The sequence below is a fragment of the Ailuropoda melanoleuca genome, chromosome 1 (genome assembly GCF_002007445.2).
Source record: "Ailuropoda melanoleuca isolate Jingjing chromosome 1, ASM200744v2, whole genome shotgun sequence".
NCBI classification, from domain to species: Eukaryota; Metazoa; Chordata; class Mammalia; order Carnivora; family Ursidae; genus Ailuropoda; species Ailuropoda melanoleuca.
In genome coordinates, this window is record NC_048218.1 from 90,565,768 (window position 1) to 90,590,341 (window position 24,574).

General features: G+C 43.7%; 1 protein-coding gene across 1 annotated transcript; it reads right to left on the reverse strand.

The window, feature by feature from the left end:
• Positions 1 to 759: 759 nt before the first annotated feature.
• TMEM212 (transmembrane protein 212) lies at positions 760 to 20,906 on the reverse strand. Its single transcript, XM_034667663.1, has 4 exons — positions 20,748 to 20,906; positions 12,103 to 12,162; positions 10,564 to 10,887; positions 760 to 866 (listed from the first exon to the last, which is right to left on the reverse strand). Exons 1-4 carry the CDS (start codon positions 20,904 to 20,906, stop codon positions 846 to 848), a joined length of 564 nt encoding a protein of 187 aa, XP_034523554.1. The 3' UTR covers positions 760 to 845.
• Between the last annotated feature and the right edge of the window lie 3,668 nt (positions 20,907 to 24,574).

The window sequence follows — 24,574 nt, forward strand, 5'->3', positions numbered from 1 at the left end:
TTTTATTTATTTATTTGACAGAGATAGAGACAGCCAGCGAGAGAAGGAACACAAGCAGGGGGGAGTGGGAGAGGAAGAAGCAGGCTCATAGCAGAGGAGCCCGATGTGGGGCTGGATCCCGGCGGGGGCTCAATCCCAGAACGCCGGGATCACGCCCTGAGCCGAAGGCAGACGCTTAACCGCTGTGCCACCCAGGCGCCCCCTAGCTTTACCTTTAAAGCCACACAACAGCTGAATGAGTTTCCCTCTTGGGAATGGTTCCGCTGTCAGGGGCGTTCAGATCTTGGGACATTTGATAAGAAGTTGGCTTAGAGGACAGCTAAGGTCCCTTCTAACTATTAAACTGTCATGAGTGCCATAGAGGAGCTACAGAGAGCCCAGGAGGGAGGGTCATTCTCGCCCTGCAGGAGGACCTTCTCATTTTGGCCACTGTTTCATGTTTTAATTGTACTGGAAGATATACAGCTGCCTTGGTAATGGCAATGAAGAAATGCTGAGAAAAATGGTTCCTTTGTCTAGGTAAGAATATAGGATTATAGTTTAATAAAACATCACACAGGGACAAGAAGAATTTAAAGAAAACATTCATTCACTCCAAATTTATATTTCAGATTTTAAAATTTCTATGACAATGATGATAAAATTTCCATTTTTAAAATCATAACAGGTAAATCAGAAAAACAATAAGAGGAGTTAACAATCTAATAGGAATGCAATGAACTATTCTCTCAATTTTTTATTTCATAAGACCTTAGAGGAAAAAGTTTGAGGATAAAATTACTTTGCAAATATTTCAAAATAATGGCCACAAATATAACAAATTTAAGAGGATCACTGCTTCAAATTTATTGTCCATTCTTTTGACCCTAGGAAGAAAAAAATGAAATAGTGGTTATTTCTACAATTTATCAAAGAAAATAGAGTGTCACTTCTGACATTTAATTTAGCCTTTTTTATGTCACAGGAACCCAATGAAGGATGATTCAAGTAACAGCACCATGGTACCATTTAAGGATTTAAGAGGAATCACCAGAGAGAACAATATTGGTGATGTTGGTGGAGGGGGATGGCAGAAAAATATAAAAAAGAAATAGATGTGTAATAAAATATCTGGCATAAGCATAAAGCAATTCAGAAGAACCATTACTTTTGTGGGCAGGGACTGTCTAAGGAAGTGAGGGATCTCTCCGTTGAATATCTGTTTTGGTCATTTGCTATTTGTTTTGTCTGGTTTGGGTCGGTTTGGGGCTTTTTGAAAATTAACAGAGGGTTAAAGGGTACTTTCTAAAATCTTCAAATGAGAGCCAAGAATTTAAATTTGATTAGAAGTAAGGGGAAGAAAGCAAGCATTTCTTGAGCAACTATCAAGTGTCAAGCCTGTGTAAGGCTCTCACTAGTCATTATGCCATTTCATACGGCAACATGTGAGGTACATTTTGTCTCTTAGGTGCAAAGAGGTTTAATATTGATTTGCTCAAGGCTGCTCGATGGTAGGTGATGAAGGAAACGATTATACCTCAAACCATCTGACTTCAAACGTACCATGGCATATCAGGTTCTCCATGTGTCATAAATAATGCTGAACCCAATGCGTCTTCAATAAGGCACCATTCCTTGGTATGGAAATTCATATCGACTTTTCCTCTGTTTCCCTTCCTGCAGATTCTTCTTGGATTCCATGACCACAGTAAATATTCCCCTACGATGTGTGAATTGTTTTTAAATTTGAAATATTCCTGACATAGACATTTACGTAAGATTTTAGCCATGGCTAGGAAGCCATAAGAGTGACACCTAGTATTGCAGCCTGCCACTCTGCTACTCTGTTGACCCCCACACTCCCAGTCGCACCTTTTCTGCTCACTTTAGTCCATATTCTCGGAGAGGAGCTGCACACACATGAATGTCACATGAAGGAGCTTGGCTGTGTCTTGAGTGTTAAGGGGAGCCACATAAGGATATAATGAGATAATATTTATTACTTATACTATTAGTATAAAATAATATTTATTACTTATACTATTACTGTTAGCCCACAGGAGAGTAATAAGAGCAGATTTGACTTGAGAGAGCTCATTCCAGAGCCTGTGTGGAGGATACTTCTTAAGAAAGACGAGATTGGAAACAAAGCTATCTGAGTGAGAGAAGATGGAGGGCTGAACCAGGGCCATCCCAGTCATACAGAGAAAGGGGGACACAGGGAATAAATACTTAAGAGGTGCTGTTGCCAGGATATGGCGATCCACTCAGGGGTCAGGGGTCAAGGGTGACTCTAGGTGTTAGGTTTGTCCTGAGTGTCATGAGTGCTGGCAATCGAGCTGGAGATGCGGGGAGGTGAGCAGGTGTTGGGGACAAGGAGATAATCAGCTCCATTATAAACGTCTTGAGATTGATGTGTCTGTGGGACACCCAGGAGAGTATCCAGAAAATAGTCCGAGGTAGAGCTCAACAGAGCAGGAGAAGGGACTGGGCTGCAAATATGGGTGTGTGAGGTATCAGCCCAAAGGTGATAACTGAGGCCACCAGCCTTTAAGGAGTGAGCAGAGCAAAGGAGCCTTCAGATAGGCTGAGGAGGAAAAGCCTTGGAAAAGGAAGAAAACCAAAGCACATGGTGGGTGGAAGTCAAAGGGGAGAGGATTTCATGAAGAAATAGGTCAATAGCTTCAAAGGCTGTGGAGAGGTCAAGGAAAACACAGATTAAAAAGACTCCATTGGGCTTGGCTATGTACAGGTGTTAGTTGACAATCTTTGCCTTGGGAACATCAGTAGAAGAAAAGGAGAGATAAGTTGTTAAATGTGGCCTAGATCGAAACTGTCTTATAGCGCATGCTCTTCAGCACTAGGCTTGTTATGAACTCAGAGCAAAGCTTCATTTGTATCTGAAGCCATGGAGTGTCCTGTGGCAAGCTTCCGTACCTCGTTGGCTAGAATCCCAGGCAGAAATCCTCTTAATGCCTTCTATTAGGTTCTAAAAATGGCTTTTTATTAATGATGAGATGTGAAGCTGAATTAACCTTAAGTGACAAGAGTAGGACTCACACATTAAATCCAATCATTCTGTCTTGTCTTGGTCAAGAAACCCCTTTATAGTTCCCTGGGCTCCTTCCTTGTCCCACATGCTAACTGCTACTAAGTCCTGTTGATTCTACCTTCTGTTTTTTTTTAAAGATTGTATTTATCTATTTTTGTGCACATGTGCACATGCGAGAGAGAAAGAGAGAGAGAGAGAGAGCGCGAGCAGGAACGGGGGAAGAGGTGCAGGAACGGAGGGAAAAGCAGACTCCCCACTGAGCAGGGAGCCAGATGTGGGACTCCATCCCAGGACTCTGGGATCATGACCTGAGCTGAAGGTAGATGCTTAACCAACTGAGCCCCCCAGGCGCCTCTGATTCTACCTTCTAAATATCTCTCAAATGCATCACCTCTTCTCCATGCCCACTAGCACTATCTAATTCAAACCTCATTATTCCTCATCTGGGATCTTGGTCCTCCTGGCCCAGGTGACATTTCCCTTCAGTTCCTATAAGTCAGTGGAGGACCAGGCTATGTCTTTTTCATCCTTCTGTCTCTACCTTTAGCCTTTAGCACAGTATCTGGCACATAATATATGCTCAGTAAATGTTGAGAGGCAAGTATAAGTAATGAATGTTGTATTTAGGGCTTTGGAGCCATATTGCTCAACACATGACAAGAGGAAAGTCACATACTAGTGAACAGAAGATACCCCTCTTGTCAAATGGGTACGAATTACCAGCCACTACCTAGTAATTCTATTGCTTTAAGTAGCAGCTTTCTTTCTCATCCATGACACTAGGTTGATTATATGAAACAAGAGAAAAAAACATTTGGAACAATATTTGTGCAAATAAACTGGAGTTTTAAGTTCTTCACTTATTTAGAAATACAATGGTAAGTTCTGCAACAACACAGATGGATCTAGAGAATGTAATGCTAAGGGAAATAGGTCAATCAGAGAAAGACAAATACCATCACTATCACTCATATGTTGGATTTCAGAAACAGAAGAAACAAAAAAATGTGACAAATGAAAAAAACAGACCCTTAAGCACAGAACAAGCTGGTGGCTGCCAGAGGGGAGGTGGGTGGTGGAGTGGGTAAAATAGATATAGGCGGTCAAGAGTACAAAGAGTACATTCTTGCTGAGCACTGAGAAATGTATAGAACTGTTGAATCCTAATATCATACACCTAAAATTAACATAACACTGTATGTCAGTTATACTCGAATAATTAAAAAAGAAAGACAACCAACAAAATAATTCTGGTTGGTTTGATATGAGATTGAATTTTTTTTTTGAGAGAGAGAGAGAGTGCAAGTGGGGAATGGCAAAGGGAGAAGGAGAGAGAGAATCTTAAGAAGGCTCCATGCCAAATGCAGAGCCCTTTGTGGGGCTTGATCTCATGATCCTGAGATCATGACCTGAGCCAAAATCAAGAGTGCGATGCTTAACCCACTGAGTCACCCAGGCTGACTATTGAGCAAAGAAAATGGTTTTTCTAAAATGATTCGAGCGATCTGTGTATCTGTAACAACTCTCATACTCATCTCGTTTGAGTAATATTGTTGGCATATATTGCTTCTTGAGCTGGCAGAGTAAAGGCAGTGTGATGTACCCCAGGGACATACTGGTATGGCTTAGGAAAAGTAAAGAGCCACTCCTTGCTACTAACAGTCCTCCCTTCTGAATGTTAATCTTCTCCAGTGGAATAAAGTTTTATTTGAAAATCACAGACTGAGAAGCCCCTGAGTGGCTCAGTCAGTTAAACATCTGACATGGCTCAGGTCATGATCTCAGGATCCTGGGATTGAGCCCCAAGTTGGGCTCCCTGCTCAGTGAGGAACCTGCTTCTCCCTCTCCCTCTGTCCTTCCCCCTACTCGTGCGCTCTCGCAAATAAATAAATAAAATCAGAAAGAAAAAAAGAAAGAAAGAAAAAGAAAGAAAGAAAGGAAGGAAGGAAGGAAGGAAGGAAGAAAGAAAGAAAGAAAGGAAAGAAAGAAAGGAAGGAAGGAAGGAAGGAAGGAAGGAAGGAAGGAAGGAAAGAAAGAAACGAAAATCCCAGACTGCAACAGAGCTGGAAAGGTTTTTGGATGTGCCCGGCCAAGCCCTGCGGTCTTAGATGAGGAAGCTCAAGTTTACAACTACAGACGCACGCAGGGGTGAACCGCAGCCTTGTCCACAGCCCCTGGCTCGTAGGGCCAGTCTGGGAGGGGAAGTGACATTGTGTCATTCCTTACCCCTCACAGCCTTCATTGTGTTTGACCCTAATGACTTCGTCTGTTTCTCTCTCTTTCCTGGGGGAATGAACCCCGTAACACCCCGTAACAACCACTGCATGTTCTCCTGGTTAATTAATACAGTGAGAAGTGTCCCACCAACGTTGTTACTTTCCTAAATGGTTTTGTGTTCACATATTAGCACCAGCATGGCCATTCTGAAATATTCACTAGTATTAATTCAGTTTTCTTTGTTGAAACTGAATTTATAGGATTATAGAGAATGGAGGCTTCTGATTTCTACTTAAGTTTCTGCCCTTTTATAAAGCCAACATTCCTTCTGTGTGTGTTTTTTTAAAAGATTTTATTTATTTATTTGAGAGAGAGAGAGCACAGAGGAGAGTGAGAGGAAGAAGCAGAGTCCTCGCTGAGTGGAGAGCCTGATGCTGGACTCGATCCCAGGCCTCTGAGATCATGACCTGAGCCAAAGGCAGACGCTTAACCGACTGAGCCACCCAGGCATCCCATAACAATACCATTTTAGATTAAAAGTAAGGAGCAAAGGGGAAAAAACCCAGCAGGACATTTTATATTAAAAGATTAAGCCGGCTGAACGGCAAAAGGAAAATATGTTGATGGTCACAATGATTATAAAGCAAAAACTGACAAAAAGCAGTTGTCCACTTCCCTCCTCACCTATTGCTTCTGTTCTGACGAAATGCCAGCTTATCTTAATACATCACGGTAGACACTTTGCTCTCATTTCCTCTCTTCCTATGTTGCTATCGTCCTTGGTGTGGTCCCACTGATTAAATGAAATGAAAAGATTCTGGAAAAAAAATACCTTCCATTTCTAATTTTTTGTCTGTGAGAAACATAAGAAAGACTGTCCACAAAATGCATGGCTATGCAAAGCCACTTGGATCCTGTAAAACTGAAGAAACACCACCTATGAGGTGTGGGCCAGCAGTGAGGGCCTGGCCTCCCGACCCCTTGAGCCTGGGAGCGAATCCTGACTCCCCCTGAGCAGCTCAACGCTGTCCCCCGTGAAAACAGGGCTGATGAGCTTTGCAGGGCGGTGAGGAATGAAGGAGGTGAAGCCCCGACAAGTACTCACTGCCCAATACATAGTCCCCACAATTGCTCTGCCCTCCCCAGGCTTGTGTCACCGCCATCATTACTCCAGACGACATCGTGAGCTGAAGGCAATGCTAATGCCCCGAACCGCAATTATCTTTCTGGATTCTGATTTTTCTGTTGACCACTTCGAGGAGACCACATAAAGGAACTTGTGAGGAAGAAATACAGTGGATGCCGACTGTTGTGTGGTCCCGCTTGAGGTTTACTTGAATCTCCCCGCGGGGATTTAGTTCCCAGAAGCACCCAAGAGACCTTGCTAAAGCCCCACATGAGGTCTCAGACCTTTAGGATGAGAGTCAGAGATGAATTTGTTTCAAAACACATTTCTATTGCTAATGATACAGGGTACATCCACTGGAAGATTTGGGGCCAGTGCGTTTCCGCAAATTTGTCTTTTGTTTGGAGGAAGAGGCTGTTCCGCTGATAAATATTCTGTCCTCATGTGTTTTTGAACTGCTTAAAGGGTTTACCTACATCTGTTATGGGAACTAAATATTTCCCAATTCATTGAAAAAAAAAAAAGGAAAGGAAGAAAACCACTGTTTCACATGATAAGGGGGAAAATATTTTCTTTCCCCTTTCATTAAAAAAAAAAAAAAAGCAAAACCCCAAACATAACAATGAATAATGAAAGGAAAACAGACGGAGCCGTTCCATTCCTCCGAGGAGGGGCAGAGTAGCTGCAGGGGACAGCTGCGGCGCGTCTGGTGTCCCAATTCTTTCCTTTCCCATCCCTTTATAACTTACTGGACCAAGAATGTAGACAATTTCGGCTATGGTTGTTTTGCGCTTTAGTTTCTCGACTTAATCCTATGTGGTGCCCCTTTGCCCCCTGCACTGAGTCCTAAGCCGACAGGGTCACTTGAGCGTGCTGCACAGAGCCATGCAAGGGGGCTCCTCTTCCTTTTCCAGTTCCACCTCTTCCCATGAGGCTCTGGAAATCTGGAAGGGCTCGTGGTCTTAGCCTGGGCTGCTGTCACGGATACCATAGGCTGGGTGCCTTAACAACAAGCATTTCTCACAGTTCTAGTGGCTGGATGGCCAAGATCGAGGTGTCAGCCGATTCAACGTCTGGGGAGAGCCCTCTTCCTATTGGGCAGATGGCCACCTTCTGGCTGTCTCCCTCCATGGCGGAGAGAGACAACTCTGGCCTCCTCATCTTCTCATAAGAGCATCATGGAAGCTAATCCCATCCCGGGAGCTCTACCCCCCCCCCCCCCCCNCCCCCCCCCCCCCCCACCTCGCTAAACCTAATTATCTCCCAAAGGCCCCGCCTCTTAGTATCATCACAGTAGGCTAGGGAATTTTGCAAAGACACAAACATTCGGTCTGTGGCGCTAGTATAATGCTTTTATCCAAATCATCACACCCTTTATGCCTCTTTCAAGCATTTCTCACTGTGGTTTTGGTTGGGTACCAACTGACGGCATGCTCACACACCAACACTGTGTGACCTTCCACGAGATGCTATCAACTGTTAGTGTCTCCCTCCCCAGTCGCATGTTAAAGCCCTAATCCCCACTGGGATGGTCTCTGGAGGTAAGTGATTTGGGAGACAATTAAGTTTAAATGAGGTCATGAGGATGATACCCCCCATGATGGGATTACTGCCCTTATAAGAAGAGGACAGAGATCTTCTCTGTCCAGGAGCAGGCACAGGAAGGACCATGTGAGGACACAGGGAGGTGACTGTCCACATGCCAGGAAGAGAAGACCATAGACCAAAGACCGACCATACTGGTACCTTGATCTTGGGCTTCCAGCCTCCAGCACTGAGAGAAACAAATGTGTTGGTTAAGCCACAATGTCTATGGTATTTGTTATAACAGCTTGAGCTGACTGGGATGCAAAATGATTTTAATGATGAATCATTAAATGATGAATCACTGAATCTTACCTCTGAAACTAATGATACAGTGTATGTTAACTAAATTGAATTTAAATGAAATATTTAAAGAATAAAAATATTACTTATCTCTTCCAGCATGAAGGGAACCTAACAATATAACTATATGGAGGCTCAGTAAATGCAGAATCACCCTGTAGAATTCAATATCCTAACAAGTGATTTGCCATTTCTTCTAAAAAAGTTGTGTGTTTTCTAGAATTTTGACAAACAATACATTATTTCACTGCTGGAAATTGTGCCTCAAAAAGCTGAGATTTCTACATGCTAACATGGTAATGAAGGTTTTTTTTTTTTTAAAGATTTTATTTATTTATTTTGAGAGGGAGAGAGAGAAAGAGAGAGATAGAGAGAGCACAAGTGGGGGCAGGGGCAGAGGCAGAGGGGAAGAGAGAGAATCTCAAGCAGACTCCATGTCAAGCACGGAGCCTGACGTAGTGCTCTCTCCCACAACCCTGAGATCATGACCTGAGCTGAAATCAAAAGTCAGACAACCGACTGAGCCACTGAGGTGTCCCACATGGTAACAAAGGTTTGTTCAAGCTACATGTGCTCCTTGTGGGCTCAGGCGGCAATGGCGTCTTTATTAATACAGAAACTCATGTCCCATTATGTCAGCCACTCAGCCTTGCTAATGAAACATGGTCTGCCATCATTATGGATTAAGTTGTGTCAGGTCATCCAAAAATGCTCACTGAAGTTTTGCTGCTTATTAAATTTATTGAGAACTCTCACCCAAACTAGCATTGCATTTTATGCAGATGGGAAAATTGAGATTCTGTCCAGAAGTTACATTAGGAGAATCCTGTGCTAGGAAAAGAATTTTCACCAGAATCTCTTGGGGCATGTGTTAAAAATGTGTATCCCCTGCCTTTAACCCCAGAGTTTCTGCCCTAAGAATGGGCCAGGACGGAAGCCAGAAATATGGTTTAACAAGAACCATGGTGATTCTGCTATCATTGATCCACTTTGAGAAACACGTTGTAGTTGTGTTGGGTCCTACAGCTAGTTTAGAAATCACACACCAAGAAACTACTCTGAGCAAGATGGGCAAAGGCAAAATTCTGAAGTTGGGGAACTTTGCTCTGTTTTCAATTAATTTTTTCTCTTTCCAGGCACTTTAGGTAGCCTCACTATGGGGTTTCCATGAGGCTGAATTACCAGGCTCTGCAGATATCTTTTCATTCTTTTCTCTCTGCCCTCCATTCAGTGTTAAACATTGGGTGTCATGCCCAAGATGGCAGCCAGATGCCTGATTAGCTGTTCAGGCCAAGAGGTTATGGGTAGCCAATGCTTTAATGTGTGATTCTCCTGGGTTTATGTTCCTTTTAACAAAGGGCTCTAGGAAGTTGGATGGTCCCTAAAAGGGAGAAATCTCAAATTCTAAACTTCTAGATGCATTAGCAGTACAGCAGGGGAGGTAATTTTAGTAAGCTAGCCTCAATTCTCAGTTGGCCTCCTTGTAAAATCAACTCTGTTCCTAAGAATGTACAGGATTTCCTTTGCAGAGTTCTGTAGAAGTTGAAGAGGACAAGACTGACCACAAAAGACATCGAGAGAGCCAAGTTCTTGTCTTCTAGCTTTGCTGATTTGTGTTGATAGGATCAAACTGGAAAAAAAATTGGCTAACATATCCCCGATTCACCTGACCTTCATATAATACTAACTTGAATCATAAAGCCAGTAAAGGAGTTTGTTGTGGGAAATATCTCTTTCCAGGAGGAGGCTGTTCAACTCACAATGGAGTGACCCAGCATCAGGCATAGGAATTTGGAATCAGAAATCACTCCCAGTGGTTCTGTCCTAACCCCCCTGGAGGCCGGAACCATGCATCTTAATGATCTAACAGAGGAGAGAGCATACAAGGTGTGTGACAAGGGGGCCCAGGATAAATCTGGCCTGTTAAGAGAAATAGTTCTGGGTTCTGAATCTGACCCTACCGCTCACTAGCTGTGTGACCTTGGACAAGTTACATAAACCCTTTAGGCTCAGTCTACTATCTTGGAAAATGGGAAGAACACTGACAGTAAACATTCAGTTCATATTTCTGATACTATCGTATTATCAATATTATTCTTAACCATCTGGGAAAAAGTTAGAAAGCTAAATTTGATGTTATATCAGCCTCTCTGCTGGGGCAGAAGTAGAAAGGGTGGGAAAATTTTGGTTATACAAGATACAGCGATAAATAAGAGAGGCAGATTAAATACTAATCTGGCAGACTTTCCATTTTAGCATTCAGGATGGAACAAGAACTTGTTCCCCCTTTCTGGAAACTTACCTGTAAGTGTCTCTTCCAGATAAGTCCTGCAGAAAGCTTGATGAATGCTGTCAGGGACACACAGAGCATGGCGAAGCTCAGGCAGAGGTCGAAGGCTTGAAGTGTCAGGTGGTACTCTTCATAGTGTGGTGGGTCCACACAAGCTGATGGGAAGTTTGCATATGGGAAAGGAAAGGCAACTGCATAACCGAGGTAACCGGTCCCTGCTATCCCTGAAAACGAGTAGAAGCAATATGGGCCAAGGAGAGCAGATTCCAAGGCTACTGCAAAATGAAGTGGACATGCCATCACGCTCAGAATCACAAAGGTGAAGCTAGCTTCCCACTGAAAAGAAAGCAAAAACAAATAGTTACTTTGGGAACTGAATACTTCAAAAGCTTCTCAGCAATATGAAGAAAGAAGGAGACGTCGGGTATTAATCTCTTTTACTGGGAAGCAAAGGAGAAATGCATTTCAACTTTCTCTTTTAGGCCCCTTTGTTCTCCTTCTGAATCTACGCTGTAGGAGAATAACATATCAGCCAACTGGGCCAAAAATGAAATGAATTCCATTCAACAAACATGTGTTTATTTTTCTTCTATCATGTGTTGACAGCCAGTCTGGGGTGGGAAAAACAAACATTACACAGAATCCTTGCCTTATCCTAGCACCTTGCTAATCAGGGCATGGTCCGTGGCCCAGCAGCACTGACGTCCCCGGAAGTTTGTTAGAAACATAGACTCTCACACGTCACCCAGATCTCCTGAATCAGACTTGGCGTTTTAACCAGACGCCCACGAGATTCACATGTATGTTAAAGTTTGAGCCAGGGGAAGATCTATGATCAGATCAAGGTAGTCTTTCTATGCCATGGGAGTACTTGGCTCCATACGATTGAAATGCAAGGTATCATAGACTTTGCATCCTTTTTTAGGGGGAGAAGTAACGGAGACATTGGAAGAAGATCCCAAACTGAGGAGGTGAGCCTTAAAAATACATGATTAAAAACAGAGGAACCTACAGAAACATGAGAGACTATGGACTCTGAGAAACAAACTGGGGGCCTCAGAGGGGAGGGGGGTGAGATGGGATAGACTGGTGATGGGTAGTAAGGAGGGCATGTATTGCATGGTGCACTGGGTGTTATACGCAACTAATGAATCATCGAACTTTACATCAGAAACCAGAGATGTACTGTATGGTGACTAACATAATATAATAAAAAATGTTACTATAAAAAAAAATAAAAAATAATAAAAAAGAGATCCATTTATTCAAAGTGAAGTTCGGGCGCATCAATATTGGTTGTGTCCTCTCCAAACTGGAACACTTAAATATTTAGAAAAATCACAGGAACTTGTAGAAAGTGTTTGGAGAAGAAATCAGATAAAAATTATCCATTTGAAACCTAGTTTATCGCTGAAATCCATTATAGTAAGGCATCAATCAGACAGAATTCAATGATAATTGGAAATCACGTTCCCTATGTTCCATCCTGAACTGGTAGAGATTTGACCTTCAAATCTATTCAACCATCCTCCTCCATGTCTATATATTTACCAGGTATCTCTTGGTCCGCTGTTTGTGAGCCAACAGCAGAAGTATCCCAGTCTTGACGGCCTGTGAGAGGAAAATGGAAAAATAACATCCATGATAGAAGGTAGCTCTGAAAAGAGTTCAATCTGTCTCACGGTTTGACAACTTTATTATGAACTAGAAAGAACAGCAAATGGCTAAATGGATTTATGGCTCTGATCTCCTCCTCATCTGGGATGACAATGAGGCAAAGAAGCCATCAGTGTCATAAAGACATGATTCATACACGCTCAGTTTTTGATTTTCTGTGTTGCCTTTGCCATCACAATTATAACCTTCACTACTGTAAGGTGTCACTGGCATAAAAGCTTGGCTTTATAACCCTTGCCATATGTTTTATTTTGATTCATTGTCTATCGTTCATCTTTCTCACAAATTGCTGAAATTACAAATGGGAGGAACCGGAAAGGAAACATGCCACAGAACCCTGAAAACCTGCCCAGCAACGGTGTTATCTTTTACTTTCTGCTTTTCTTTCGAGCTTCTGCAGCCTTGGCCTGCTGGTGGGATGCAGATAGTAACAAAGATTATAATTAGAGTGAATGCGTGGTGGGACGTTAGTCATTCTGGGTGCAGTGGTGTCCGGGTTTCAAGAGGTTTTTTTGTTTTGTTGTTTTTGTTGTTGTTGTTGTTAGTCTCCTCTAAGGGAAGAAGACCGAAGGTGCAGAATGAAAATAGTTAAAGGAGGGAATGGTGTCACCAGGACCGAGCAATATATAATGAAAAAAAAAAAAATTCTGGGCTCATCTTTGATTCCGCTCCGGGTCTGATGAAGGAGACCTTTGTGGTCACTGAACCTGGAAACCGCGTCTTCCTGGCCCATAAATCATTTGTTCCTGGTGGAGGAATGTTTTGAGGCTGAGAGAGAAAACCAGGAAGAGATGTGCCTGAAACAAGATATAGAATGAGGGCAGGACTAAAAGTAGTTACAAATTAGGTTTCTGACAGAGAAACAAATATGACTGCATGTAAAGTACCAACAAATTTGTGGGGGAAAAATCAGTTTCCATCAATATGGTTTTGGGGTGTCCAGCCTGGTCTTTTGTTGTTGTTTTTTATTTTTTGGGGCGTTTTTTTTTGAGATCCAGCTTTTCACTTTCCTGGCATATTTTATTTCGAATGTCCGACTTGGAGAATTTGGTTGGGGGGTCAGGGAGGGGCTGGGGGCAAGCTCACACACGTGCGCTCACACGGGCTTCTCCGGTAGCTAAGTCCGAAATTCCAGACGTGGCATTGCCATAGCATAAAACTCCCGTGGATAAAAACAGATCCTTCTCCAGTCGAAAGAGGTTGGTTTGATTCTGCAAGAGGAAAGTTTCCAAGGGACCCTGCAGAGGTCGAGCCAGCATAAACAGCACCCCAAAACAGGCAAATTCTTAAGAGCAGCCGAGCCCCGATGCCGAGCCTGGGGCCGGTCTTTGCTTTCAGAGGCAAGGCACTGTCAGTGAACGTGTCACGCCCGTGTGAGACAGCAACACTGGACTGAGCAGGAGAAAGCAAAGGCGACAGTCGCTGCTGGTGCGACTGCACGCAGACAGCTGGCATTAGCAGACCCCCGCACGCAGGCCGTCTTAGCTACTCTGGCAGGAACCGTTGCTCCCCTTTCGGACGTTGAAAAATGCTGCAGCCTTGCAGTGGCCTGTTATTTCTGTGGTAGCCGCCAGCTTGAATCTTGCTTTGTTTACACAAAACTTTGAAAAGATCTTTCATGGACTAGGCTGGTGTATGAATGCCATTCAGTAACTTGTGAAATCCACCCTGTGGACGCGGGAGGCTCAGGAGCGAGCACACCCACCTTTCCTGGGGCGCCCCCCCCGGGGGCCTGTGAGACAGAGGGTGAGGTGTCCCCTGAGTCACAGCCTCCCTTTCCTTGCTTTCTTTTCTTTTTATTTTTCTTTAAAAAATTATGTATTTATTTGAGAGACAGAGAGCACGAGCACACATATGTGGGTGGGGGGCAGAGGGAGAAAAAGTCTCCCGCAGACTCCCCGCTTTGCGGAGCCCGAATGCTGGGCTCCATGTCACCACCCTCAGATGATGACCTGAGCCAGAACCAAGAGTCTGACACTCAACTGACTGAGCCACCCAGGCGCCCTCTTTTCTTTTTAAAAACCTTGTATTTAGAGAGGGAGAGGGAAAAGAATGTAAAAGGAAGAGTTTTGAGGGTAGGGAAGAGAAGTCAAGAGGGAAAAGGAAATGGGAGAGGCAGTGTCTGAGAGACAAGCAGGGCTGTCAGGTTTCAGGAAGGACCAGGAGGTGGTGCCTGGGGAGGTATGAGCCTGGAGAGAAGGCCCAGTCCTGCGCTCTCCTCCCTCGCTCTTTCTGGCAGGCTAGCTTTCTGCTCCACGGGGCAGTTCCTGGGACTTGACTTGGGTTTTGCAAGAGTAGCTGCTAACACTCTGCATGATGCTTGTGAGCCCTCCCTCTGAATCTTTAAATCGCCCACATAAAGGACTCAGTTCCCAGAAGCCGATGAATTGAAGGAAGTGGGGAACAGTCGCAACAGAAATAGAAACTTTTAGAGGAATCATTTTAATATGCACTAATGTACTCACTTACAAACATCTATTGTGGGTCTACTTACAAACAAGGGGTGTGATAGGCACTGTACAGACGGCATCATAACAATTAACATCTATAAGCGCTGACTGTATGCCAAGCACTACACTAAACACTTTACACGAGTTAACTCATGCAATCCTTATGATGATGGAGGTGTCCTCCTACTTTTCAAACGAGGCACCGGGAGGCTGAATCAGGTGAGCAAGCTCACCGAGGAATGATTATAGACATAACGATGCCAACTGTCCTCGGGATTTACAGTCCAGATGGGAAAGTCATGCACCTAGAAGAGCGTCCACCGAATGAGGCAAGACGAGCGAGTGCCTTCCGTGTGAGAAGAGCCCAGTGACAAGATACCACTTCCGCGGGAAGGATCGCTGATGAAAGCACCCTGGGGGAAATGGGCCGAAGCCGGTTTGGAGGGTGGATGTGATTCCAGTGGGAGGTGGCTGAGGAAGGGGCAGTCTGGGCAGCCTGAGTGACATGAGCAAAGGTGGGAACACAGCAGGCAGGCTTGGGGGACAGTGAGACAGGGGCCCAGATGGGGGGCAGGGCTGGTTCTGGGCACAAGTGAGTAGGAAATCAGGCTTGAAAGCCACATGAGGCCAGGTTGAGAAAGGCCTGGAAAATCAGGCTAACATATCTGGACTTTGGACAATGAAGCGACACTGAAGGCTCTTAAAGAAGGAGCCTTACTGACAGAAAGAGCCTATGGGCACATGCATTTGGGTCGGGATGCAGCGAGGTCTAGCTGTCTCTGTAGGAGCTTGAAACAAATCTTTTTCTTTACTATTATTTTTTTCAAGGTTTCACTTTTATAAAGTAATCTCTACGCCCAATGTGGGGCTCGAACCCACAATCCCGAGATGAAAAGTCGCACGCTCCACAGACAGAGCCAGCCAGGCACCCCCCGATCTTTTATTTAAACCTCTATCCATAGCAAGAAATATATTTTGCATCATGGCCAGGTTAAAATATTTTTATATCTAACCAAAATCATAATACTGTTATTATGTGAGATACACTCTGATCCTATCCTATCCTATCCTATCCTATCCTATCCTATCCTATCCTAGTTTTATAAATGCCGCTAGCTACCCAATAGATTGATTTTATAACTCATTAATGAATGGGTTCCCACAGTTTGGCTATTGAAGTTATGTAGGCATAAAACCTGGGTGGGGGTGGGAAGTGATAAGGAGTTGAGGGGGAGGTGGTGCACACTGAGAATGAGAGGAAAGCATGCATAGGGATATGCTTCACAGGAAAAATAAAAGTTAGCTGGCAATGGACTGGATGCGGTGGGGTAGGAGTGGGGCCAAGGGTAGGTTGGTTTCGGGCACCGTTGCCCAGAGCACAGTCCTAGAACCAATCGGCATCCCTTGGAAAATTGTGAGACAGGCAGAGTCTCAGGCCTGAACCCAGCTTTACTGAATCAGAGTATACATTTAAACAAGATCCCCAGGGTGATTCACATGCACATTACAGTTTGAGAAGCACTAGTTTGGAGGGAAAGATTGAGTCAAAAGTCACTCTAGAGTTTGAAATTGGGTTCAGAGCCAGGAAAATCAGGAGACGAAATCATTGCTTTTGGTGGTGAGATGATTTGGAGGGGACAAGCTGAGCTTAAAGAAGCTTGGGATATCTAGGGGCACCTGGAGGGCTCAGTCATGTAAGCGTCTGCCTTCAACTCAAGTCATGATCTCGGGGTCCTGGGATCGAGTCCCGTATCAGGCTCCCTGCTCAGCGGGGAGTCTTCTTCTCCCTCTCCCTTTGTGCTCCCCCCCACTCTCTCTCTCAAATAAATAAAACTCTTTAAAAAAAAAAGAAGTTTAGAATATTCAAGTGGAAAATTGGCCATCAGGTGTTTGGAAATCATAGGACTGTTGAAGCTGTAAGAGGCTCAAGTGATGGTATAATCAAGTCCCTTCTCTGACTGAGGAGGACACTGGGGCCTTTCTCCTAAGTTCTTGTCTCCAGGCAGGATTCTGGGTACAGCACTCCACTTGCCATTAACTAAGTCACCGGAGTTGCCAAGCCACGTTCTCCAGGAGCCAAGTAGAGCCCAGTCCTTAAGGCACTGTGATCTCTTTGCTGCATACTTTCTAGCAGCTGATGCCTTTAAATAACCTAGTTCAGAAATTAGAGGAAATCTGCTTATCATGTGGCTGTCAGAAGAGAGTTAGGAGAGCCTGAGAACTGATATCTGCAAAGAATTTAGAAAGTCTGGAATGAAAGCGCTGAACAAATACCAAGTTCTGTATCATTCATAAAAATCTATCTTTTGTAAGTCTCAAAAGAGATATGGAGATATGGAGCCTTTTGCAAAAGGAAATATCAATATGATTGAAATGTACAAATTGTCTTTCCACCAGCGGAAGATTCACTCTGCAGGGAAGTTAAGAAGTGACTGGTAGGGACGCCAGGGTGGCTCAGTTGGTTAAGCGTCCGACTCTTGATTTTGGCTCAGGTCATGATCTCAGGGTGTGAGATGGAGCCCTGCATTGACCCTGAGCTCAGCAGGGAGTCTGCTTGGGATTCTCTCTCTCTCCCTCTGCCCTGCTCTCCATGCTCTCTCTCTCTCTCTCTCCCTCTCTCAAATAAATAAATAAATATTTAAAAACAAAACAAACAAACAAACAAAAGTGACTGGTAAAAAGGTTGTGGAATGAATCAGAGACTTTTTGAAGTTGACCCTGATGGCATAGAGCTGTGGTTTGCTAGGAAACTCACTAGGAAAAAGAAAAAAATCACACTGTTCCAAACTTAGACATCACTGACAGAGTGAGCATTCTTATTGCTTTCCTTCTCATGAGGATTTTTTCCCCCTGCTTTAGTATAAATACCAGCTTGACTTTTAGTCCTTGCAACATAATCAGAGTTCAATGGTATGAAAAATTTTGTACCACCAGAGCATGGGACTCATTCACTTACTCAACCGTATTTATTGAACAATATTTATTGAACACCTAGTATGTGACTCACTCTGTTCCAAGTGCTGGAGGTCCAGCAGTAAACAAAAAGAAAAAAAATCCTCACCCTTGCACAATATATATCTTTTTTGGGGAGGCGTATAAACAAACAATAAATAAGTACATTATATAGTATATTAGATGGTAACAAGGGCCATGGGGAAAAGAATAGAACTGGGAATGAGAAATTGGGGATGCCAGGTATGGGGGAAATTTACAGTTTTAAGTAGGGTAATGAGGGTAATGAAGGAAAGCATCAAGGAGAAAGTGACATGTCTTTAAAGAATTAAAGGAAGTTAGGGAACAAGCCACGTGTGGGAGGAGGCTTCGGGCAGAAAACAGACAGTGCAAAGGCCCTGAGGCAAATAACACACCTTGGAATATTTGAACATAACAAGGAGCCAGGGTGATGGCTAGGGGGATGGAATGACCTAAGGGAAGAGTGGTAGGAGATGAGGTTCTGGAAGGTAACAGGATGGGGAACTCGGCTGCCCATCAGGGGATGGAATGGGAAAGTGAGCAGATGGCAAGAGATTAGGAAGGAAGGGTTTGGACAGAGATTGGGCACTGATGGGGTTCAGGGCAGGTGCCCCAATATGCAACTTTGGCATATTGATTACTTTGAATTGAAGTTATTTAAGAAACAGCTGGTACAAGAACACTTACTCTCCTCTGTCCCCCTGAGAGCAGGAAGTGAATTCCCCATGGGAAGGGTACCCTCCCTGCACCTGGAGGGTAAGTTTCCTCCTTCACAGCACAAACAAAAGGCATGGTATTAACTAGCATGTGTGTAGAGCTTTAAAATTGGCAAAGCTCTTTATTATACAAGCTTTGTTCAAATTTGGTCATTCTCACTCTCCATCTTAGGGTTAGATAGTGTCACACAGTCTCTCTTTACCTGCCAAATTCCTTGTGCTCTAGGTAAAAGCAATGAAGAACAAGCTGAGTGAGGGTCCAGCTCTTGCCATATACCAGGAATGTCAGAATCTGGACTTGAACATAGGCCCCATTGCCCCAGTCCTACCTTTTGAATTCCAATTCCGCATGTGTCAATCTCGGAATCAAATAGCCACCAACTAGCTATATGCTGGACACAGATCTCGTCATTTCTCTGGGTCTAACTGATAAAACAGATATTGGCGTAGAACAAGTCTACATTCAATAATTTTTTTTTTTAAGATTTTATTTATTTATTCGACAGAGACAGAGACAGCCAGAGAGAGAGGGAACACAAGCAGGGGGAGTGGGAGAGGAAGGACCAGGCTCATAGCCCAAGAGCCTGATGTGGGGCTCGATCCCATAACGCCGGGATCACGCCCTGAGCCGAAGGCAGATGCTTAACCGCTGTGCCACCCAGGCGCCCCTACATTCAACAATTTTTGATCCTAATCAAATCTCAGTGTCTGTTGAATGTTCTATGATAGCAGGGCTAGCCAAAGAATTTTAAAAAAGGGATACAGTGTCGGACTAGAATTGTGGTTTTAAACTTTGGGTCAGTTCTGAAATCAGAATTAAAAGAAATTAATAGAATAGAAAATGCCAGAATTCATTTCACATAGAAAGCTAAATATTGTTTTATGAAACTTTATTATATAGGTTTAGTTATATGTATGTATCAAAATCAACCTATTTACCTAGAGAGAATTATATAGATGTATTTATGTACATGCTAGGTCCTGATGTGAAATGTTTTTCTTACTCTGGGTGATCAATGAAAAGTGTGGCAGCTGCTTGAATCAATGTAACTGTCATCTTTACATTCCAGTAGATGTTTAATAAATATTTCTTTGAATGAATGTATGGCTTCAGGCAGGAGATGGGGGAAAGGGCAGATGGGCAAGACTGGGGAGGTAGATGTAAAAGAACGTATTCGAAAAGAAAAGAAAAAAGAAAAATACCATCCCACCCTTTCCTTGTTCAGTTCCACCCTCCCACCGTTTTGCTTTCTCCCATCTACTTGAGATCCTTGAACCCCACTAGATGGAGTTTTTTTGTTTTTTGCTTTTTTTTTTTTTTTAAGATTTTTATTTATTTATTTATTCGACAGAGATAGAGACAGCCAGTGAGAGAGGGAACACAAGCAGGGGGAGCAGGAGAGGAAGAAGTAGGCTCATAACGGGGGAGTTTGATGTGGGGCTCGATCCCATAATGCCGGGATCACGCCCTGAGCCGAAGGCAGACACTTAACCGCTGTACCACCCAGGCGCCCCTGAATTTTTTTTTTTTAAGACTTAAGATATTGCCTCTCTCAAGAGTGGCTACGTTTTAATAGAAAACTGCTAAAGATCAAAAGGCCTTTAAAGTCAAAATTCTCTAGTCTCCAGTGGTGAATGTCTGGCATCACAGGAAGCAATGAGAGGAGGATTTGTTGCAAACCTCTGTAACTCCTCTTAAACCATACCACCACGGAAGACATGCATTCGCAGGGCTAGATGTGTTCATTTCTTTGACCCAGAGAGCTGGGGTACCAGGGCAACCCTTCATTTGTGCAGTCATTCAATCAGCAGACATGGAGCACGGGCTTGTACTTGGCCCATGCACCCTTTCCTAATGGCCTGCGACGTTCGAGAGGTACATCACCGAACTTCTTGAATGACTTTCAGTTCAAACAGGTGCATGCAAGGACAAATGTGGGACAACTAAGATTTGGGGCTTGCAAATCTTCGGATCATGTCGACACATCTCAGTGTTTCCAGTGAAAGCATTAGTCTGAAAATTATTTTACTTTGTTCTCCATTTTTACATTATTTTTTTATGGTTTACATTTTTTTATAAATTCAGATTTCACAAAAGAGAATACCAAGGTGAGAAGATTACAATAACTTTTTAAGAATTTCTTGAACAGCATTTCATTATAGTACACGTGATGGTATACATGATAAAATGATATCAAGAAAGATCCTACTTTTAAGCGGCAACTAATGGAAATCAATGTTCTACGGTAAATTCTCATTTCCTTAGAATTTGGACTTCTCTGTATTGTTAGAAAACCTAGAAAGGACGGGCTATTCTTTTCATTCTCTCCCTCCCTTCTTTCTTTATTCTCTCAATACACGTAATAAAATATTTTCCTACCAAAGCTCCATTCCAGATGGGACAAGCAATCCAGACACTCCATCCTGTGAACCAAATCTTGCAAGAAAAGACAGGGAAGAAAGCAATAACTCCAGAGAATACACTGAGAGTCCCCAGGGAAATGAGAATCCGGCCAGCAGCCTGGTATAGGCTCTGCATTTTCTTCTGTGACTTGGGTCCTCGATCTCAAAGATGTTTTGTTACCAAAACATGAGGGTATGTGAGGCCTCAGTAAACAGAAGTGTCTTAGAGACGGTAGCCATGACACATGTGGACTGTTGCTCTACTTGGAAACAAGCTTCTATTTGTTTCACCAAAGATAATAACATGTAATGAAATAATCCTTGACATAAATTTGATAGGATAAATTCTTTTTTTTTTTCTATTAAGATTTTATTTATTTATTTGACAGAGATAGAGACAGCCAGTGAGAGAGGGAACACAAGCAGGGGGAGTGGGAGAGGAAGAAGCAGGCTCATAGCAGAGGAACCTGATGTGGGGCTCGATCCCACAACGCGGGGATCACGCCCTGAGCCGAAGGCAGACGCTTAACCGCTGTGCCACCCAGGCGCCCCTGACAGGATAAATTCTTTTTTTTTTTTTTTTAAAGATTTTATTTTTATGTATGTGACAGAGACAGCCAGCGAGAGAGGGAACACAGCAGGGGAGTGGGAGAGGAAGAAGCAGGCTCCCAGCGGAGGAGCCCGATGTGGGGCTCGATCCCGGAACACCAGGATCACGCCCTGAGCCGAAGGCAGACGCTTAAGGACTGCGCTACCCAGGCGCCCCAAGGATAAATTCTAATACTAGTTTACTAAGAGAGAGAGTGAGTGAGAGAGAGGTCATTCCTTGTTTTGGATTACGGCCTCCATTCCCTTCATTCTGCCCTGTCGCGGTGAGCGCCCACTTCCGGGCTTAATCAGACTCAAAGGCTTGCTGACTGAGCTCATTGTTTCTCAACTCAACCCGCCTGGTGGCTGCAGCCTAAAGCCAACATCCTTTGTGCACAATAGATCCACATTCCCAGCACAATTTCCCACAAAACAAAGTAAAAATAAGCACTCTGATCACTTTTCATTACATGTAATTTAAACGATTTAGAGCAAAAACAAGACCTCTCCCCATCTTTCAAAATTCAATTTTACGACAATTAGTTTTGAATTTTTGATAAAAGATTTTTGACACAGTTCCATTCCCAAAGAGGCATAGGCTTCATTATGGAGTTCTGGCTTGTTTTCATGAAACCAGCTTTACCTTATTTTACAATTAATTCAAATATCAATTAGAGGACAAAGACGGACATGTATGCAGTTGTAAAATAAACTTTGAGAAGTAATTTATTAGCTGCACAAAATACGGATCTCCAATCATTCTTAAATCATAATTCAAGTTTTAGATGTTGGGCTTATGTACATGTAAGCGACTGTAAAATTTCATTTCTTAATTTCTCACGCATTTGAGAAAGTGGTACATAGTTGCTTTTGATTAGTAGGACATGTTTGTCTCTTCTAAGATAAAATCTTGAAAACACAGACCACTTTCTGAAGATATCTGAATAATTTCCTTATTCAATATAAATGCCTTTCCCTTAAATGAGATGATGAAAAATAATTTTATGGATGGAAAGACAGTGGTTTAGAACATGGACTTTGGCATGAGACGGAGGATCCATTATCTGGCAGGTATGTGTCCCTGGGCAAGGGCAAGCCACTTCACTTTCTGGGTCTGTTTCTTCAAATGGGAATAAAATTAGTGTTTATCTCACCAGGTGGTGACTGAGAAAAGTAAATGAGCCAATACACGTGAAACGCTCCGCATAGCGAAGAAGCTTAGTCCTTTACCTGTTGCTACGCTGGGCGTTTCGGCAAGGGACGGAGGCCCTGTCATTACTCTTGCTTTTATACGTCATCTTATTGCATCGTACTGCATCTTACGCAGCTCCCAAAGGAACCTTCCATGTCCAGGGAGGAGGGAAGCTGCTCTCAGATTCTCTGCTTTTTTTTCTTTCTGTCTTTCTGCCTTTAACAGCCATTCCACCGTGTGACCCAGATTTTGAAGCAGTTGCTTTCCTGGATATACAGGACTGAGGAAACCAGCTCAGGCTTTCTGCTCTAGCTGTTATCTCCCATCTCCTCTCAACACTGCTGGAGTATATTCTCTCTCTCTTTCTTCCTCATGCCACTAGGTAGGTTCCATGAGGGTGGAGGCCTTCCAAGTCTTATGCACCCCCTCCGTGTATAAGGCGTTCCCAACACCTAGAACTGTGTCTGGCCCATGGCAGAGACTTAACACATATTTGCTGAATTAACGAATGACTACTTCAGACCTTCCAGCTGTACTTGTGGCCCCGAGGGTCTGCCCCAGCCTAGAGCTATATGTGTCCAGCACACCGCTGTGTGCCAATGCTAGTGTGTTCCCTGGTGACAGAGGGAAGGGGTCTGGGCTGAAGAAAGACGTGTTTGTGTTAGTATTTGGTTTGGGCTGTTTTGACTTTTTCCTTTACTTTTTATCTCAAGGTCATAGCTACGTGACATGTCAAATACCATGGGTCAGATCACTCTCTCCTGTTTGCATGTTTGGAAAATAAAGACTGTTGAAATACTCATGTTAAACAGTACAAGGATGGCAAACAAAGAGAATATTTTTTGTTTTAATTTGGGGGGGCTTTTTTAGTGTTTGTAACACTGACAAGCTAACCCTGACATGGCCAGTGTGGCTTACGAATCTGAGTATATCCATGATTAGAAGAGTCGTTGCCCCTTAGTGCAATGAAGAGAAGGGACAGAGGTAGAGCTAGGGATTTCTCACAAGGTGTTTTCCCAGCTGCCCCTTCCCGCTGGAGTCTATCCGCACTAATTTCCTTAAAGCATAGGGACTTTCAGGGAGGGCAGCTACTGGGAAAGAAGAGAAAGTATCATTCTGCCTCCGACCAGGGCTTCCTCTCAGCTTGGCCATGTGATCTGTGTTCCTGGCGTCCGCAGCCAGCAAGGCTCACAGGGCCCCCCTCCTGCCCCCTCCAGGGCTCCCTGCCTCCCCTTCGGCACCGCTGGAAGGTGGATCTGCAAACCTCTGTGAAGGCGGTGGGGTCAAGGTCTTTGCTGTCTGCTTTGCAGACCCTACCTTCCCTCTCACCCAAGGGGATCCAGCAACCTTCGCTCAGGAAAGAATGGCAGAAGTTGCACCAAACTTTTTAATCCAGCTTTGCCACTAAAAAAAAAAAAAAGAAGAAGAAGAAGAAACAAAGAAGAAACAAATGTAACCTAGACCCCCAAAAGTTGTGGGATAATGTCACTGATGCCGACTGGGGGAGAGAAGCTGACTTGGGTACTCTGCCTCTTGAGACATGTTCCTCTACGCGTGAGCCCTGGAAATAGCCTGCATGTGCTACGGTCTTGGGTTTTTTTTAAAGGAGGTTTCAAAGTTCCAGAAGGCGTCCATTTTTGCCAAGATAAAAGAGAATGGAACGCTAAACAAGAGATGAAATTAAAATGCTTTTTTGTCCCAGCAGCTTCAGGTGACCCCCTGGAGCAGAAAGAGCATGAACTTTGACATGACCTGGGTTTAGGACTAAGGATTCCATCTAAGATATACAAAAGGACTGAAAAATTAGAATACGAACAGTCTGCTAAGCCCGTGCAGTAATCGATTCAAACACTGCGGAAAACACTCCCTTACAATGGAAAATATGGCAATCACCACCTGAGCCGAGTGATCAGACTGGATATCACCACCACCAGGACACAGTGACATCACTGCCTCCCAAAATGATACAAGGGAAGTGCACACCTTCACATGCGTGGTGTTTTTGGCAAACATGTTTAGCCTGA